Here is a 15,753-nt window from a genome sequence, read left to right as displayed (position 1 = left end):
GTACGTAAGAGCACTTCAGAAAGTTTATGGAAAAACTGAATGAAATGATACATTTATTTTAATGTAAAAATATTTTGAAACCCATAGTTTTTTCATAATGTGCATTTTCCATGAGAAGATCCCACATAACTGATTTATTAACACTGAATTAGCAGCCAACTGTACTATACTTGATATCTGAATAAACCTTATCAAACACAAGTATTTTCTTTTTAAGGCATATCACAGCCTCCTAATGCTTAGGAACACTATTAAGAACACATGACCATTATGCTTACGTTTTAAATAATGAAATCACCAACCAAAACGTAAAAAATGTGGAAAACATGGTACTATTAGACTGCAAAAGGACATTTGCTTATAAAATGAGGGCTGAAACAAGAAGGCAAAATATCACCTTGTTTGACTTCAGCTGAGTACAGAATGACTCAAATTTTTCTCTAATAGTGCATGCCCATGAAACACTGTGAGTACTGAAGTTAGGTTTACAAGCAAATTTTAGCATGTAAGTCCAGAAATAAGAAATTCATAAATGATGAATATCTATAATATTGTAAAAGTTCAACTGTAAAAATCAATTGTAAATAGATTTTACTGATAGTGAAAATTAAGATATGTTTTAATGAAATGCCCAATGTAATTCCCCAGAAAAAAATGAATTAACTTTTATAAATAGTGTTATACTAAATATCAAAGGTCTTTATAATGTGCAATTTAGGCTAATAAGGTAGACACAGGACGTTGCAGAATTTACAGACATACCTGCAGCTTCTAGCAAAGCTTCCAGTCTAGCTTGTGTTTCTGGATCTACTGTCCTGAGGTCTGCACCATCAGCAGTACCTGACAAAAGCAATTTGGAAGCCGTTTCCAGCATTGGATTTTCCAAATCATCCTGATCCAAAATGAAAGATTCCACCTAGAAAACAAATACAAAAAAAAAAAGAAGAAAGGGAGGAATGAAAGGAGAAAGGGAAAGAGGGAAGAGAAATAAACAGAGGAAAAAGGATGGGGAGAGAAAAAAATATTTTAGCATAATTATTAATGATAAATACAATGGAACCCAAAATAAATAATAGGATATTTAAGCCCACTGCTTAACTGAAGAAGAAAATTATGCTTGTAGAAGAATTTAAGAAATTATTACTCATTTGCAATGTAAATTTGTTTACTGAGATATCTGCATTCTTTCCAATCTTAATCTGGCTATGAGGATCTGATGAACTTAATGCTTAGGCTATGAAACCTCTTGCCATTGGCAGAGGACCTAAAACCAGCAGTTTTAAATATTTTGCTTTTAGGATTTATTTACTTATAAAGTACTCAGGTCCCTAGTACTTCACAAGAGGGTTTTAATTCTTGGTATTCACTATATCAGACCATAATATCAAAGAACCACACAATTAAAATCACCACTGATTTAATCAGACGGAAAGAAGTACTGAAAAACTATCCAGACCAGATAAATAACAGCTCCAAAACCCCAATTTGCAGTCAAAATCTTGATTTTAACAATGACAAATAACTGTCATTGTTTTCTTTAATATGACAGCCACACTTCAATCATTTTTGAGAATGCTTCCTAAGTACCAAAGTTTGATAACCAACATGTTTGCTAATTGTGCTTTCTAGCAAAAATAGCATTTTATGAAAAAAAGTAGCTAATTTACTTTATATTTGAAGAGACAGCACACGTGCTTTTCCTCCAAACACTATAATATTGTATGCGGAAGTGTGTTCTGTGTACTGCTCAATTTGTCACAGTGATATTAGGACACACATTCAAAAATGAAGACTTCATAAAGTTAATTTCTATTGCTTCGCTAATGACACTGTTAAAATGAAATTAGCTTTTACATATTGTTTTAACTGCAACTGTATGACAAAAAAGAATATAGTGAGAGAAGTACAGTTTAGTGCCATGCCCTTCACTGAGGGCCAAAGGTTAGCTACTACTGCAACACCTTAATATCATGATGAAAATAGTTCTGACCTCCTGGACACCCTAAATGGTCTCTGGGACTCTTGAGAGGTCCACAGAACATATGTTGAGAACAACTGATAATAAATATGCCAGATTAAATGAAAAAGAAATATAAAGAATTAAGGTTAACAAAATTTGAAGACACAGGGAAAAGATTTGTTTCATTGTTCCTGATTTCAGTGCTACTTACAAACAAGCAATAAAATATATTCTTTTTTGTTGAATGATAAAAATCGGTAATTACTATATACCTATACCAATCACTATCTAGTATGAAATAAGGATTTTTTGTTCACAAATCCAACACTGTAATGTCTAAACCAATTAAAAGTAATTAGTAGGGCTGCTACTGTGGCATAGCAGGTAAAGCTGCTACTTTCAGTGCCAGCATCCCACATGGGTGCCTGTTCGAATCCTGACTGCTCCACTTTGAATCCGGCACCCCATTAATGTGCCTGGGAAAGCAGATGACAGCCCAAGTCCTTGGGCCCCTGCACCAATGTAGGAGACCCAGAAGAATCTCCTGGGTCCTGGCTTAAGATCAGTCACGCTCCGGCCATTGCGGCCATTTGGGGAGTGAACCAGCAGACTGAAGACTCTCTCTCTCTCTCTCTCTGTGACTCTGACTCTCAAATAAATAAGCCCTTAAAAACAAAAAGTAGCAGCTGGCATGCCAGTAAAGTTGCCGCCTGCAGTGCCAGCATCCTACATGGGTGCTGGTTCAGGTCCAGCTGTTCCACTTCCTATCCAGCTATTATGGCCTGGGAAAGCAACAGAAAATGGTCCAAGTCCTTAGGCCTCTGCACCCACATGGAAGACATGGAAGAAGCTCCTGGCTCCTGGCTTCGGATAGGCCCAGCTCTGGCTGTTGTGGCCATTTGGGGAGTAAACCAACAGATGGAAGACCTCTCTCTCCCTCTTTCTCTGTCTCTGCCTCTCTTTTACTTTCAGATAAATAAATAAATCTTTCTTAAAAAAATAACTAGTAACCTTGAACATAATCATGCTTTTGTCTAAAGAGGGGCAACTGGGACAGAATCCGGCGCCCCGCAGGAATAAATTCTTAACTCCGTAACATAAGAAATTATATTGTTCCACCTATCTAGTAACCTGGAATACAAGTACATTTAAACGACACATTTAATATTAAACAAAACTGAAATTTCAAATACAAAGAACACTCTGAAAAAAGTCTACACAAATTTTTTAAGATGTTCATGAAATTTCACAGTATGAGTGGAAACAATCAAAAACAACCTTTAAAATGTCAAGGAGAAAAGAAAAAATACAACAACTTTTGTTTTTAAAGGCAGCAAAGCCATGAAAAATCAAGAATTTTATAAGCTAATTAAGTAAGGTATTATACTTTAGGAAGATTAAAATATAACACTTTATAAAGTAGATTTTTGGGCTTGATTTGGCCAAAACAGGGTATGATTCAAAACTGTATATGTAAAAAAAAAAAAAAAAAAAAAAAAAAAAACACACACACACACACACACAACTTCCTATCTTCAAACATGGTCCAAAAGAAGAGTCTGTCTAAAGAATAGGGTATTTCCCAATGAAATTTTCTTTTTAAGAATCAAGAATCATTCAATCTAATGGGAGACAGTAAAACAAACTAAACAAAGGAAATACATTTAGGTAAAATGAAGACATGAAAAATTAAATAAATTTTGTATACTAAAGTTGTACACAACAAAAGCCCTCAAAGAGCAGTATTTGGATAACTGCAAAATCACAGGAATAGAGAAGTTATTCCAAGGAGACACTGCATACATAAAGAATAATATGAAAAGATTTCAACGGACATAACTAATCTGTATAAGAGAAAGAACGGAGGAATGTTACACTGGCAAGCAGACACAACACTTCCGTATGACAAAACAGATGGTTTACTGTGGGAAGTCAGAGGTTATAAGTTACATCATAAAAACTGTTAAATTTCAATCAAAAGTGACTTTTCTGACATAAAGTCCTCTATGCCATATCGTATAACTAAGTCCAGTGAAAATTAATTTTAAAAGTTGCATTTTGGGGTAGGTGTCACAGCCTGCAATGCCAGCATCCCATATGGGTGCCAGTTTGTGTTCAGGCTGCTCTATTTCTGATCCAGCCCTAAGTCCTGGGAAAAGCAGCAGGATATGGCCCAGATATCTGGGCCCTTGTTATCCTTGTGGGAGCCCCAGGGTAAGCTCCTAGATCCTGGCTTTGGCCTGGACCTGTGCTGTCCATTGCAGCCATCAGGGGAATGAACCAGTAGACAGAAGATTTCTATGTCTCTCTGTAACTCTTTCAAATAAAGACAAATGAATCTTTAAAAAAAGTTGTATTTTAATCCTTCAATGAAGGATACTAAGTATAGAAACATTTGCTCTTATTTACTCCAAATTTCTCTACAAAATTTCTCATGTTGGTTGTTACAGTTCCACTATTCTTTTTTTTTTTTTTTTTTTTTTTTTTTTTACAGGCAGAGTGGACAGTGAGAGAGAGACAGAGAGAGAAAGGTCTTCCTTTGCCGCTGGTTCACCCTCCAATGGCCGCCGCTGCAGCCGGCGCACCGCGCTGATCCTGGCAGGAGCCAGGAGCCAGGTGCTTTTCCTGGTCTCCCATGGGGTGCAGGGCCCAAGCACCTGGGCCATCCTCCACTGCACTCCCTGGCCATAGCAGAGAGCTGGCCTGGAAGAGGGGCAACCGGGACAGAATCCGGCGCCCCAACCGGGACTAGAACCCGGTGTGCCGGCGCCGCAAGGTGGAGGATTAGCCTATTGAGCCACGGCGCCGGCTCAGTTCCACTATTCTTAAAATATACAACACTTGTTAACTTAAAAAACAGCAATTTAAAATGACTACGAAATTCTAAAAAGGGGTGGGGTACAGTGGTTAAGATGCCTATGGTCCCAAATCAGAGTGCCTAGGTTCAAGTCTCAGCTCCAGCCCTAGCTCTCGATCTCATTCCAACTTCCTGCTAATGTATACCCGAGGAGGCAGCAATCCATGCCCAAAGAGGTTGGGTTCCTGTCACTCAAGAGGGATATCTGGATTGAGTTGACCATGGCCAAACCCCAGATGTTGCAAGTTTCTGAAATTTTAACCTGCAGATGCGTGTTCTCTACTATTTAAATAAATTAAAATTTTTAAGCGGGGAAGGATATAAGTAAGAATGGTAACTAATATTTTTCCGCCATTCCCAGTTCAAGATCAATGAACCTGTATCTAATTTCAAGGACACTATCAGGATCTGAAGATCTAGGTACCAGTACTGCCATCAGCTGCTACCTGTGTGACTTAACCAAGTCCCCCAGCCATTTCTGGGCACTTATTTGTTTCATAAATTTATTACATGTGATTATATGTATTCACTGTCTTTCTAAGCTTCATGAAAACAGAAAATTTGTTTACTAATGTAAGTTTGGCTTGCTGATGAACAACCAGCAACTGTCTTTAACATACTGTCAGGATGCAAACTGAGTAAATAAAAAAGAGAGGGAGACCGAGAGAGGAGTCTTCCATCTGCTGGTTCACTCCCCAAATGGCCACAATAGCTGGAGCTGGGCTGATTCGAAGCCAGGAGCTTCTTCCAGGTCTCCCACATAGGTGCAGGGCCCCAAGCACCTAGGTCATCTTCCACTGTTTCCTAGGCCATCAGCAGAGAGCTGGATTGGAAGTGGAGCAACTGGGAACTGCACCAATATGGGATGCTGGCGCCGTAGGCAATAATGCTGGCCCCTCTTTTCAGATTCTATTTCTCATTTATTTGGAGAAGAGACGGGTAAACATAATTTTACTTTATCTTATTTTTATCTTATAGGAGATACAGAAAAAACTTATATTTGGTAGAAGTAGTGGCAGAATGCTATCTTCACTGATTTATGAAACACAAACATAGCTTTTAGAAACAACGCCCAGGGGCCAGCACTGTGGTGCAGTGGGTTAATGCCCTGGCGTGAAGTGCCAGCATCTCATATGCATGCCAGTTTGAGACCTGGCTGTTCCACTTCTGACCCTGCTCTCCGCTATGGCCTGGGAAGGCTGTAGAGGATGGCCCAAGTCCTTGGACCCCAGCACCCGTGTGGGAGACCCGGAAGAAGCTCCTGGCTCCTGGCTTCGCACTGGCGCAGCTCCGGCCATTGTGGCCAATTGGGGAGTGAACCAGTGAATGGAAGACCTCTCTCTGCCTCTTCTCTCTGTGTGTAACTCTGACTTTCAAATAAATAAATAGATCTTTTAAAAAAAATTACAAAAAAACATGGCAAATACAAAAATAAGATAAATCAGTGTTTGTCAACACAGACACTACTGACATTTTAGATAATTCTCTGTTGCTGAGGGTTGTCCTATGCATTTTAGAATATTTAGCAGCATCTCTGGCCTCCATTTACTAGATGCCAGTGGCAAAACCCCGCCTCAGGTTGTGACAATCAAAATATTTCCAAACACTGGCAGACGTTCTCTGGGAAGAGAAAAGAAAAAGTAACCACCAAAGAAACCTTGGTGGGGGAGAGGTAGGGGACACAGAGGAGGTTGAGAACCATTGAGTTCAACAGAGGCAAAGGGGAGCACATATTCAGCCTGAAGATTAAGGCACTGGCAACCCCTATCAGAGTGTCCATATCAGCACCTCTGGTTCCTGATTTCAACTTCCTGCTGCTAATGCAGACTCTGGGAGGCAATTATGATGACCCAAGTAATTAGGTACTTGTGGGAGACCTGGACTGAGTTTCAAGCTTGTGCCTTTTCCTGGCCCATCCACAACTATTGAGGCATTGGGGGACTGAACTCAGGATGGGAGCACTCTTTGCCTGTCAAATAATATTTTTAATTAAAACAAACAAACAAACAAGGGCTGGCACTGTGGTATAGCCAGTAAAGCAGCTGCTTGGAGTAATGGCATTACATAGGGGCACCAGTTCGAGTCCCGGCTGCTCCCCTTCCAATCTAGCTCTCTGCTATGGAAGACTCTTTCAAATAAATAAATAAATCTTTTTTTTTTCTTAAAAAGCAAATAGGCAATCTACATAATGGAACATTGTACAGTGCAATTGATTGCTTTTTTCAATCAAGTAGAATAGTAGCAAATAAATATTCTAAAGAGACTAGAGAAACATAACCAGCAAAATAATACAGATCTTATTTGAATGTTGATTCGAATAATCAACTGAAAAAACAGCATTTTTGAGGCAAGTGAAGAAACCTAAATGTATGTACTGGGTATTAGGTAATACAAGGGAATGACTGTCTAAGAAAAATGTCTTTATCATTTAGGCATGCACATTATATCTTGTAGTAATAGTACTAGGAATTAGTACTAGTAATTGAGGCAAACAAATCTGTGTAGTTAATAATAATGTTGAATTTGAGAGAAAGAAATATAGAGACTTCTTTATATTATGCTTTGGTACACTTTAAATCTTCAATTTTGAAAGACTAAAGGTGATGTTTCACCACCTCAGGGGATGTTTTTATGGAAAAAAAACCCCTATATTTAATAGTAATACTATTTAGATGTCTAAAGTAAATAAACACCCTTTCACTTTTTCCTCAAAGTAAACCTAACTTAATACAAACATTTACAATGAACAACAACATCTTCTAACAATGGTCAGGGCTGAATGAATTTGTTTATGCCATTATTGGTATTCCCAATCCTTCTACATTTCAAAAGAGAAAGTCACATGGAAATTTGTATCTGCATGATTAATTGGACCAACTATGAACATTATATTTCAAGCTAACTCCTCTCAAAATATTTACTAGTATGGCCATATAGTAAAGAACAGTCCATTTTGTAGTTTAAAAATGGATTTATTACAAAGGATAAGAAAACTACATTTTGACTACCTAGACATTACAGATACACATTCTGTTTGAAGAAATTATCTACCATCAACTACATACTCTGCGCAAAAGCAAGAGGCTACTCATTGGATAATAGAAATACAATAATCATTTGGTTAACAATGTTTTTAATAAATGTTAATATAGAGGAAAAATTATATGCAAACATCTGTCAAACAAGTTGGAAAAAACCACTAACTAGATACTAAAACAGTATGCAGAGGAGGGCGAAAAAAATTCTGAATGATGGTGGTAAAAGGAATGATGGTTTAGGAATACCTTTCAATACTGCTATACTGAATAATTCAGATTTTATATTATAAGCCCTACTGAAAGACTTGTGGCAAATAATCACTATTTTAGAAAGTAACTGAAGATCACATGAAAGATGGTTTTGGATAGAAATGACACCAGAGACAAACTAATTAGGAATGTACTTACTATCTTAAATACAAGATTATGTGAGGGAAGGAAGCAATCTCTGAGATTAAAGATACTTTTATAAAGTTAGGAAGCTTGAGGGTAGGAGCTGCAGTGAGGATGTGTTTGGCACACCAAGCTTCTTGGGACACCCACACATCCCACATTGGAGTGTGTGAGATCACTCCCAATGTGTACCCTAGGAGGCAGCAGGTGATGACTAAAATACTTGGGTCTTTGCCATCCACCTGGGAGACCCAGATTGAGTTCCCCATTTCTGGCTTTGGCTTGGCCTACTCCCAACTATTGTGGGCATTTGGGAAGTGATTCAGTAGATTTTTTCTGTCTCTGACTCCTTCTCTTTCAATTAAATAAAATTTAAAAAAAAATTTAGAATGCTGGCAACCCAAATGCATGGACTTGTTGGTGTTCAACGATCTCTGTTCCCCTCTCACCCAAACACCAATTCATCACAGTTTTTGCTATTCTGAAAACTATTTTGCCCATTTATCACTGAATTTCAAGCAAGTAATCTTAACTTTAAATTGATAATCTTATTTCGAGAAAGGTAATCTCAATCTATATTGAGTTACAAGTGCTTTTAGAACAACTCAGAATTCCTAACTTGCTCCAGAAAAAGAAGTATCTTCAAAGTCTGCCATACTTAAAAATTTAAGGCCTCTTAAAAAAATCCAGTAAATGCAAAAAAATAAAAAATAAAAAAATTCTCCAAAAAATGCTTATAATGAAGTTTGTATATTTTTTTTCAAAGTTAGTAAGGACCAGTATTTAACTCTTATAATCAAATTCATCATTTAAATGATATAAAATGGGTTTACAGACAGATCCATAATTCCATAATACTATTTCAGCTACAAAAAATAAAAGCGGGGGACTGGTACTGTGGTGTGGTAGGCTAGGCCTCTGCCTGAGGTGCCAGCATCCCATATAGGCTCCGGTTCCAGCTGCTCGAGTTCCAATGCAGTTCTCTGCTACTGCCTGGAAAAGCAGTGGAGGATGGCCCAAGCACCAGGGCCTCTGCACCTGTGTGGGAGACCTGGAAGAAATTCCTGGCTCCTGGCTTTGGATCTGCTCAGTTTGGCTGTTGTAGCCATTCAGGGAATGAACCAGCAGATGGAAGACTTCTCTCTCTCTGGCTCTCAAGTAAATAAATAAGTAAGTCTTTAAAAAATAAAATAAAATAAAATAAAATAAAAGCCCATGGTGAATGTTTTAGGCTAGCAGTTACTACGCTGATTAGGATGCCAGTACCCACTATCAAAGTGCTCTGAGTCCTGGTCTTGCTCCTTATTATAGCTTCCTGTTAATATACTCCCACAGAGATATCAAGTGATGGCTGACGTCTCTGCAATCCACCCGCAAAATTTGGACTGAATTCTCAGGTCCTGGCTTTGGCCTGGCCCTACCCCAGCAATTGCAGGCATTTGTGGGAGTGAACCAACAGATGGAAGCTCCTTCTCTCTGCCCTTGCCTCTTGAATAAAAACAAACAAAAGCTCATTAGAAACAACTGGACTTCAGGTTGCACTGAATGACTTAACTCAGATGTCATTTGTAATATTCCAAATCATGGTCAATATAAACATAATTTAAGAAAATAACAGTTTTTATTCATGATATTACTTATCATTATGAAAATCCTTTGAATAAAAAAAAACTAAAAGACTACATATAAAAAGTAGTTACAAAACTTAGAAAAACTAACTTGAATCTGTGATAATTTTATGACAGTGATGGAATAAGTTCCAAAAAGTTCACATGATGTCTAATAAATAATAGTCATAATCAGCCAGTCATCACAATTCATTCTCTTCTGCACACAGCTCTGACACCTAATAGATATTCCTTTGCTTTCTATTTTTATAGTCTTAAATAAGAGAAAACATCTAAAACCTATAATTGTTAAAGAAAAGTAAATTATTCCAAATTTATGTAACTTGAATAATTTTTTATATATCTAAAGATAAACTTCAGTAAAGTCACTGGGTACTCATCTAGATTGAAATTTTTCTCAAAGATGAAATAAAAACTCAAAAGACTTATAAAAAGAGCATCAATGAACAGTATGATTCACTATTATATTGAGATTAAAGTAAATAAAACTAAAGTGAACCAAAAAAGTACATTTATTTTTTTAAAAAGCATTTATTTATTCCTATAATTCCATACCCATCTATGCATCTAACAGGTATCAGTCAAGTACCTACTATGATCTAGGAATGTGCTAAGAATTAGTTATATAAGGCTAACACAACCTTGCTCCACAGAACTTACACAAAACATTGTGTAATATTACTTCCATTTTCACACTTCAAAATGCTAATCCGCCTACAACAAATCTGTATAAAATTAACATAAGAATTCAACATGAAATTTTTATCAATAGTGCTAAGCTTTATAAAGTGGAAAATCATGATTATTGAAAGACAAAAATCCTATGAAATTCCTAAATTTACAGTTTATTGGCCTATTTTTCTGTAACAGAAGTAAAGATATGGATTATTTAAAAAATTCTCCCCAAACTCTACATCAACAGTAGGATTCAGTAGTAGTATGCAATTTAGTTATAATTGAGCCTGTTTCTGGTATTATTATTATTCACCACTTACCACAGAGAAAGCTTCAGAACATAATGATTCACATGAGATGGTTTTAAAACACAAATACAGATATACATACATCTACACTTACATTTCACAAAATATGTAATCATAAACCTGGTGAAATTTCAAAATTTTAATAACATAAAATCTAGAAAGATTCAAGGGTGGTGGTGAAGGGGTCTATTAAGAGAACAAAAAATCAGACTGATTTCTAAATGCCAAGAGATAATATGCAATTAAAAATTCTAAAAGTTTTTTCAAAATGAAATTCTCAATTACAGAATAAATAGTACTTTTTTATGTATATAAGGACTTTGTTTGGGCCCCTACCATCCATGTGGAAGACCCAGCTGAAGCCCCTGGCTCCTGGCTTCAGCTTGGATCAGCACTGATGGTTACAGCTGTCTAGGGAGTAAACTGGCAGAAGGAAGATTTATGGTCACCTTCTCCACTCTCCCCCCAGCTCAACTCTTTCAAATAAATAAATCTTTGTTAAGAAAAATATGAGAAGCTCTAGCCTCAACATCCCATATGAGCACCGGTTCCAGTCCCAGTTACTCCACTTCTTACCCAGCTCTCTGCTAGAGCCTGGGAAAGCAGCAGAAGATGGCCCAAGTCCTTATGCCCCTGCACCCACGTGGGAGACTTGGAAGAAGCTCCTGGCTTTGGATCAGCCCAGCTCTGGCCGTTGCAGCCATCTGGAGAGTGAACCAGCAGATGGAATACCTTTCTCTCTCTCTCTCTCTCTCTCTGCCTCTATGTAACTCTGCCTTTCCAATAAATAAATACATCTTAAAAAAAAAAATGAAAGCCATGAGTGAAATGAAATATCCAAAAGAAAAAAACAATTGGTTACAATAGTTTAATTCAATTTAATACCTATAGAATAACAGGAATAAGATACAGTTACCAAACTAGAAATGAAAAAACAAAAACAAAAACAAAAACAAAAACTCAGTAAATTCAGTTAAAGGCAAGAAACAAATGGAGGATTCCTAACAAAAAAGAAAATTTTTAAATTTAAAAAGAAAAAGACTAAAAGGCCAAGTTAACAACTTGAAAAAAGTGGAACAACTCTCTAACAACAGAGATTAGCTTAAAAAAAAAAAAAAAAACAACTGAACTAAATGTTATTATAACACAGATAACTTTCTAGTCATCAAAGTTGTATATTACAAAAAACTGCTGCAATTTCAAAAATTATTATATCAAAATAAATTCATTTTTAATTTCCAGGTGTCCATGAACTTATTCACTGAATACAAAACTGGAAAATCCATAATTTAGTCAGAAACTTTCTATATATCTATCTCAGAAAAGGTAAAGCAAGTAGATTAAGCAAGGATAATAAAGGAATCAGAAATAGAATTAACTTGTAATACTTATATTTTATAGTAAAATGCAAATTTAACATATAATAAAGAGATTACAGTCTGTAATTTCAACCAAACATCTGACTATATCTTAACCATAAAGAAAAAACCTCAACAAAATTTAAAAAGGATTTATACTGGGGTGGGAGCTGTGGTATGGCAGGGTAAAACTCCGCCTGCCATGCGGGCATCCAATATGGATGCAACTTCAAGTCCCAGCTGCTCTATTTTTTCAATCCAGCTCCCTGCTGGTGGCCTGGGAATGCAGTGTAAGGTGGCTAAAGTGCTAGGCCCCTTCTCCCACCTGGGAGACAAGGTAGAAGCTCCTGGCTCCTGGCTTTAGATTGCTCCAGCCTCAGCCATTGTAGCCATTTGGGGAGTGAAGCAGCAGATGGAAAGCCTCTCTCTCTCTCCCTCTCTCCCTCTCTCCCTCTCTCTCTCTCTCTCTCTCTCTCTCTGTAACTCTGACTCTCAAATGAATCTTAAAAATAAATAAAAAGCTCCTACCATAACAAAAGGATTCATACAAGATTACATTCTTAACAAATAATGCTAAAAGCAATTAAAAATGAACGATAAAAGGATGATCATCTACCTGATAATTTAAAAAGACTTAAAATTTAATTAACTCTCAGAATACATAGAAAATAGAAATAAAATTTTGAGCACATCATTTTCTTCGTAATTTGGCCATTGCAGTCCACAAAGAAAAATTTAGAGCTTTAAATTCATTAAAATCCAATAAATATTTAAAACAAATAAATGGATTTAAAAATAAAACACTAAAATAAAATACCAATAAAATTAATAATAAAAATAGAAATGGAGAAATTGAGAAAAGATGCACGCTTAATGTAATAAAATCAAAAACTGTTCCTTGGGTAAGTCTAGCAAAAAGATACAATCCTTAGTAAATATTATAGAAATTAAGACAAAGAGGACTCTATACAAGAAGTTATTAAAATTATAAAACTAAGTACAACTATAAATCAGTAAATGTAAAAGTCTAAACAAAATGGCTAGTTTTATAGAAAAAGGAGATAGCAAAATTAACTCAAGAAAACACAGGACACCTCAATAGAATATGCCCACTGAAGAAATCTTAAAGGTAGGCAGAGATCTAACTTTCAAAACACTACTGAACTCAAATGGATTTAGATATAATTTCTATTAAGGAAGCTGATATTTAAGAACACAGCATTTTTTATTTTCAAAGCCCAGAAAATAAGTCTCCTTTAATATAAACCATAAACCACCCTATAAATAAAACCAAACATAAATAAGAAAATATGTAAATAAAACAAATCAATAACAAATTAAATTCAGAAGCAGTATAAAAGAATAGCATAAGACAACTGCAAGAAAGGGAATAAAAGGAAACAATAAGGAGCAGAATTAATTGTACATGTAAACAGTGATTTTTCCCCTGATTGTAATGCTTTGCTCAATGCTTTCTTTCTTTGGGTCTTAGTTTATATTGTATGTTTCCAAATGACATTATCTGAGGAGGTTCTTTCTTCATCTTCCTGCCATCCCAGCCACCTTCTTTATTTTCTCCATAGTACTATTATAACCAGGAATTATCGTATTCTTGGATATTTTCTTATTATCTTTTTTCTCCATTAAAGAACCCTTCAGACCTATCTAAGTAACTGTGTTACAGTGACAACTATGTTATTAACAATATGTGGCAAGGTTCTTGGCACAATGCAATATACAAATAAATATTTGTTGAAAACTGAAAATAAAACATATTATTACCAACATTAGTAAACGTGTCAGTGTAATTCACCATATTTAAATAAGAGGTGAAAAAATTTTTTTACCAACAAAAGTACATGATTAGATATAATTCCCATTACCATGTAATTAATCACCATGTAATTAAATCAGGAACAAGATGCCAAAATCAGAACTAGTAGTGAACAGTTCTGGAAACTTAATTAATGCAGTAAGACCAGAACAAAGCAAACTAAAACAACTAAAACCCCAAAAAACCTCTAGAAGTGTAAATACCAAAAAAGGAAATGATAAAATGCCATCATTTGCAAAAAACATAATCGTCCCTCTAGAAAACTCCAAGAAAATAAACTAAAAACTAAATCAATGACAAGATCAACTTAAAAAATCAATAACCTTCCTGAATACCAGAAACAACTCATTAAAAAATAAAATGGAAGATGTAATTCACAGTAACAGCAAAAACTAAGAAAAAACTAGGAATATACCTAACAAGAAAAGTGTAAGACCTACATGAAAAAAACTATTAAACTTTACTAAAGGACATAAAAAGAACACCTGAAGAAATGGAGAGGCATACCATGTTCCTGGATGGGAAGATTCAATAGTGTAAAGATGTCAATTCTCCCCAAATTAATCTGTAAATTCAATGCACTTCCAATCAAAATCCCAAAGGGATTTTTAATGGAACTTGACATGTTGACTCTAAAGTTCATCTGGAAGAGAAAATACACAGAATTGCCAAAAAATTTTTTGAAAAGACAACAGGGAGAGATGCACTACCAGATGTCAAATATAATATAAAATGACAATAACTAAAACAGTGGAATACTGATTCAAATATATATATATACATACATACATATATATATATACATATATTTCTATATTCGGGACTTTAAAAATCGGATAAGGATTGTACTTCAAATCAATGGGGTGGGGGAGACATACTGTTGAACGAATTATTTTGGAAAAATGGCAATGAAACTAGGAAAAAAGTCCTTACTATAGAATAACAAAAAATTTCCAGATGAATTAAAAGCTACTAGAAATATAAATAAAATTTAGTAGCAGAACAGAATAAACTAAATGGCCATAATACTTTGAACAAGAAGGCTTTTTTGAAAGACACAAAACCTAAAAGCTAGGAAAAGAAAAGACTGATAGATTTTAACAGTGTAAAAGTAAAAACCCAAGGATGCTATGAAATAAAACTGACACACTAGGAGAAAATATTACAAAATAAAATGTATATACTCCAAAGAGAATTATAAGGAAAATTTAAAAGTCCAGTAAGAAAAAGAAAAACACCACAATGGTCAAAATCTCATGAACAGGTAATTTAGAGGAGAAATACAAATGGCCAATACATATGTTCAACTTTGCAGGGCAATCAGATTAATATTAAAATGAAGTATGATTTTCACCCACTGACAGTATCTCAAGTTTTGGAGGAAACTTTGGTAGTATCTAAAACAATACTTTAAATTTCTAGAAATTTAGTCCAAAATATTTGCACATAATAGAAAAATGATAAATAACCCCTATGACCATCAATAGAATAAACTGTATATAGATAAATAAAGCAGATCTATTCTATAGACCTCACTGTATTCGCCTTGCTCATTCTGTATGGATAAACCCACATCATTCACAATGGAAAACATACAACGGTATTAATGAGGGGATTTTATCTTATTGCTTAGTCTATACCTCTCTATCATCATTCACCTTAAAAAAAAAAAAAGACCAAGTAGTTTTCTGTTGTGATTTTA

At 35.4% G+C, this 15,753-nt stretch overlaps 1 protein-coding gene across 13 annotated transcripts in view; it reads right to left on the bottom strand.

Annotated features, from left to right (window-relative positions):
* The window catches only part of ANKRD17 (ankyrin repeat domain 17), a 187,594-nt gene that overhangs the window by 99,745 nt on the left and 72,096 nt on the right, over nucleotides 1-15,753 (bottom strand). For 9 of the 13 annotated variants that reach the window (XM_051820219.2, XM_051820220.2, XM_051820223.2 and 6 more), the window contains exon 2: nucleotides 763-916. In XM_051820219.2, the coding sequence (XP_051676179.2) occupies nucleotides 763-916 (154 nt within the window). Of the gene's footprint in view, nucleotides 1-762; nucleotides 919-14,558; nucleotides 14,695-15,753 lie in introns of all 13 variants that reach the window. The other 4 variants (XM_070048034.1, XM_051820222.2, XM_070048029.1 and 1 more) reach the window with 2 other exon arrangements.

Source organism: Oryctolagus cuniculus, chromosome 8 (assembly GCF_964237555.1).
Source record: "Oryctolagus cuniculus chromosome 8, mOryCun1.1, whole genome shotgun sequence".
NCBI classification, from domain to species: domain Eukaryota; kingdom Metazoa; phylum Chordata; class Mammalia; order Lagomorpha; family Leporidae; genus Oryctolagus; species Oryctolagus cuniculus.
The sequence above is the reverse complement of the archived record's forward strand: the minus strand, read 5'-3'. Positions and strand labels throughout refer to the sequence as shown.